This window comes from Priapulus caudatus, unplaced genomic scaffold (assembly GCF_000485595.1).
Source record: "Priapulus caudatus unplaced genomic scaffold, Priapulus_caudatus-5.0.1 Scaffold622, whole genome shotgun sequence".
Lineage (NCBI taxonomy): Eukaryota > Metazoa > Priapulida > Priapulimorpha > Priapulimorphida > Priapulidae > Priapulus > Priapulus caudatus.
Genome location: NW_014577683.1, coordinates 22,715 through 27,141, shown reverse-complemented (window position 1 = coordinate 27,141; position 4,427 = coordinate 22,715). Strand labels below are relative to the sequence as shown.

At 47.4% G+C, this 4,427-nt stretch overlaps 1 protein-coding gene across 8 annotated transcripts in view; it reads right to left on the bottom strand.

Moving 5' to 3' along the window:
* Positions 1-4,427, bottom strand: part of LOC106812224 (FERM domain-containing protein 3-like) — a 51,358-nt gene that overhangs the window by 24,510 nt on the left and 22,421 nt on the right. For all 8 annotated transcript variants that reach the window (XR_001394303.1, XR_001394304.1, XR_001394305.1 and 5 more), the window contains exon 6: positions 375-438. Coding sequence is in view for 1 of the 8 variants with exons in the window: in XM_014816056.1 (XP_014671542.1) it covers positions 375-438 (64 nt within the window). In the remaining 7 variants the exon portion in view is untranslated. The remainder of the gene's footprint in view (positions 1-374; positions 439-4,427) is intronic.

Sequence of the window (4,427 nt, the reverse complement as noted above, 5' to 3'; positions counted from 1 at the left end):
GAGAGAGAGAGAGAGAGAGAGAGAGAGAGAGAGAGCGAGAGAGAGAGAGAGAGGGAAAGAGAGGAGAGAGACAGTGAGAGACAGAGAGAGGGAGAAGGAGAGAGAGAGAGAGAGAGAGAGAGGGGGAGAAGGAGAGAGAGAGAGAGAAGGGGGGGAGGAGAAGGAGAGAGGGAGCGAGGGACAGAGAGAGGGCGAGAGAGAGAGCGAGTGAGAGAGACAGATAAACAGAGACAAACAGAGCGAAAGAGAGAGAGAGACAGACAGACAGACAGACAGCCAGACAGACAGACAACGACAGAGAGAGGTGGAAAGAGTGGGTGCATGTGCGTGCGTGCGTATGTGCGTGCGTGCGTGCGTGTTAGCTGAGCACCTACCTCATTATACGTCAGGTGGATGATGAACATCTTGCCTTCAAAGTGAAGCTTTTGCACGTCAGGCCTGCAACATACACAGACATGAATCATGTTTATCCGGATAATATATGTTATACCGGAGAATATGCTATCCGGATACATCATATAAGACGATATAGTAATGTGTGCTGACGGTGTTCCACCTGGGAGCTGGCATTCCCCTTCTGCTGAGAATGTAAATTTATACATTATCGACGAACTACTCCACGATCGATTCGTTCTACTATTCCCTTCCTCTCCTTCTCCCCCCCCTCTCTCTCTCTCTCTGTGTATGTGTATGTGTATGTATGTGTGCGCGCGCCTGCGTGCGTGCGCGAGTGCGTGCGTGCGTGCGTGCGTGCGTGCGTGCGTGTGTGTGTGTGTGGTGTGTTTGTTTGTGTGTGTGTATGTGTGCGCGCGCGTGCGTGCTTGTGCGTGCGTGTGTGTATGTATGGTATCTATATAGCTTGGTTAAATGATTTGCTCGACGTGATATACCTGCTGGCAATAAGCTTACACTTGGAAACGCTTGTAACTGTTTGTCTTCCACACGCAACATTGAGTACACTACAGATACACGTAATTTATGTGAGAGTCATACGTTAGGCGTGAGTGCGGCACTGTGTGCTGTCACCAGGGTGACATCGCAGGATTGGCACGTCCTGACCCCAGGCTCACATCAAGATACATCTTTTGCAATTATCTCCTTTCTGCAAAATCGCTCGACGTTGTAGGAAAAGATAAATGGGTTGATCAAACTCGTATTTCGGTGAATCCCCACCCGAGCTGGAAACGCGGGATGGCTCCATGGCGCTCGTAAACCTCGATCTAACAAGGCTTCAGATGCAACAAGCTTTAAAAGGATAAGAAAGCAGTGGCGGTATGTACACGTAGTTTCGTGCAGGTATGATAAATCGCATCACCGGCCACTCGACAAGCAGCACACAGACATGAATCTTGGTTACAGACGAACACCAACATTACATCAGCAACCTTACAACACACAGCAACACACAGACATGAATCTTGGTTACATACGAACACCAACATTACATCAGCAACCTTACAACACACAGCAACACACAGACATGAATCTTGGTTACATACAAACACCAACATATGGGGGAAGATGCGTGAGGTGGGGAGCAGAACGAGGGGTAAGTGTCGGAGGAAAGATGGGTCAAGTAGGAGGATTGTGGTAAGTACGGAGGAAAGAGGAGAATAGGAAGGAGGATTAAGGAGGAGAGGGGCGTAGAAGGTTCTGGAGCAGCGACAACGATGGAGTAACAGAATAAGGAAGACGATGAAAAAAGTAGGAGCGCGGAGGAAGCAGTGGAAGCAGAGAGACAGAGGATGAGGGGGACGATGAGGCAAGGCAGACCAAGGTGTAGGAGCATTGAGGTAGTCAACGAGAAGCAGTGTGTGTGACCAGAGACAGCCGCAGCGCGGTGAGTGGTCCGTGGTGGCGCTGGGGGAAAATGTAAAAAATTGTAAACAAATGGGAAGCCGGTAAAATTTGGCGCTTTGGATGTAATTTAAAAAGTGGGTGCTCATGCAGCTTCATCCATCTCACAGCCACCCAGCTCGATAAGATCAAACAGATCGCGAAGTCTTTCCTCAGCACCGGCGAGGAATCATAGCAGCATCTAAAAGATGTAAGAGAGAGAGAAAGGAGAGCAGAGAGAGAGCGAGAAATGCGAGAGAGAGAGAGAAAGAAGAAATAGAAAGAGAAAGAGAAAGAGAAAGAGAGATGAGACTAGCGAGAGCGGAGGAAAGAGAGAGCTAAGGGATAGATAGATAGATACGACAGATAGAGAGAGAGATTAGATAGTATAGACAGACAGATAGAGAGAGAGATAGCTAATAGAATAACAGATAGAGAGAGAGATAGATAGAGAGAGGAGAACTGTATGTGAAAGAGAGAGCGAGAGCGAGCGGAGAGCGCAGATACGAGAGAGGGTGAGATAAAGAGAGAGAGATAAGGCGAGAGAAACGAGTAGAGGGGGGCAGAAAAGACAAAGAGACAGCTTTCGTATTGAGTCAGACAGTTCTGCCAGACACTGTTGAACCACTTACGACTATATAGGCAAAGGTGACATTGTCGCTAAACTCACCTTGCATGCTATGCGACATATTAAGCCAGTCTTTGGTTGTGGTGGGTGGCTGGTTGATATTTAATCGTGATCCTGTCGTGTGTTTCTCGGGGGTTGCACGTTGCTGATGGTAATGTTGGTGTTGTTGATATGTAACCAAGCCTTCCCAGTCCCTGTGTGTTGCTGTGTGTTGTTAAGGTTGGCTGATTGTAATGTGGTGTTTGTCATTAACCACCCGAATTCATGTCTGCGGTTGCTGTGTGTATGTAAGGTTGCTGATGTACGATGTTGGTTGTTGCTGTATGTAACAAAGATCATGATCTGTGGTTTGCTCGTGTTGTTGTATTAGGTTGCTGACTGCTAATGTTGGTGTCTTCTACTGTATAACCAAGATTCATGTCTGTGTTGTTGCTGGTGTGTTGTAAGGTTGCTGGATGTACGATGTTTGGTGTTTGTAATGTAACCAAGATTCCCGTCTGTGTGTGAGCTGTGTGGTTGTAAGGTTGCTGATGAATGTGGTGTTCGTCTGTAACACAAGATTCTATGTCTTGTGTTGGCTGTGTGTCTGTAAGGGTTGCTGATGTAATGTCTTGGTGTTCGTATGTAAGCGCAAGATTCATGTCTGTGGGTTGCTGTGTGTTCGTAAGGTGCGTGAGGTACGATGTTGGTTGTCTGGTATGTAACCAGGATTCATGTCTGTGTGTTGCTTGTGTTTGTAAGATTCTGAAGCTTTAATGTTGTGTGTCGTCTGTAACACAAGATTCCAGTCTGTGTGTTGCTGTGTGTTTAAGGTTGCTGAATGTAATGTGGTTTTCTATGTAACTAAGAATTTCCATGTTCTAGTGTGTTGGGCTGGTGTGTTGTAAGGTTGCTGATGGGTAATGTGGTGTTCCTATGAAACCACCGAATTAATGTCTGTGTGTTTGTGTGTGTTGTAAGGTTGCTGATGTAATGCTTTGGTGTTCTTTATGTAAGCCCAAGAAATTCATGTCTGTGTGTGGCTGTTGTGTTTGTAAAGGATTGCTGCGTGTAATGTTGGTGTTTCATTGTTCCATGTAACCAGATTATCATGTCTGTGTGTTGCCCTGTGTGGTGTCAAGGTTGCTCGATGTGAATTTGGTGGTTCTATGTACACCAAATTCATAGGTCTGTGTGTTGCTGTGGTGATTAGTCAAAGCGCTTTGCTGAAGTAATGTTGGTGTTCGGTCTGATAATCCAAAGAGTTCATGCTGTGTGCTGCTTGTCGAGGAGTGGCCCGCGCCGAATGCGCATTAATAGGGCTCAGTACCTGCACGAAAGCTACGTGTACATACCGCCACTGCTTTCTTACTCCTTTTAAAGCTGATTCATCTGAAGCCTAGTAGATCGAGGTTTACCGAGCCGCCATGGACGTGACCATCGGCCGAGTCGTTTCCAGTCTCTGGGGGTGGGTGATTCACACGAAATATGCGAGTTGATCAACGCGCCATTTCATCTCATTCTATCCAACGATCGAGGCGAGATGTGCATGAACCAGGCAGCATAATGCAAAAGGAAATGTCGTATCTGTTGATTGTGAGCACTGGGGTCAGGACGGTGGGCCAATCCTGCGATGGGTCACTGGCGGGCGCTGGCCCTGGTGGACAGCACACACGTGCTGCAGCTCACAGCGCTACACGTATGACACTCTCACATAAATTACGTGATATCTGTTAGTAGTAACCTCATGTTGTCGCTGTGAAGACAGCAAACATTTACAGTGGCGTTTCCCCAAGTGACTAGGCTTATTGCACGGCACTGATGTTATATCACGGTCGAGTGTCAAGATACATTTTAAGCAGACAAGCCTATATAGATACTTATACATACACAACCTCGGCGATTAAGTCACCGAGACGACGGTGGCCGCTGGCGACCCGAGGGGATGGGAGGCGTAAAGAACCCCGAGTTGAGCGGGTGTGCT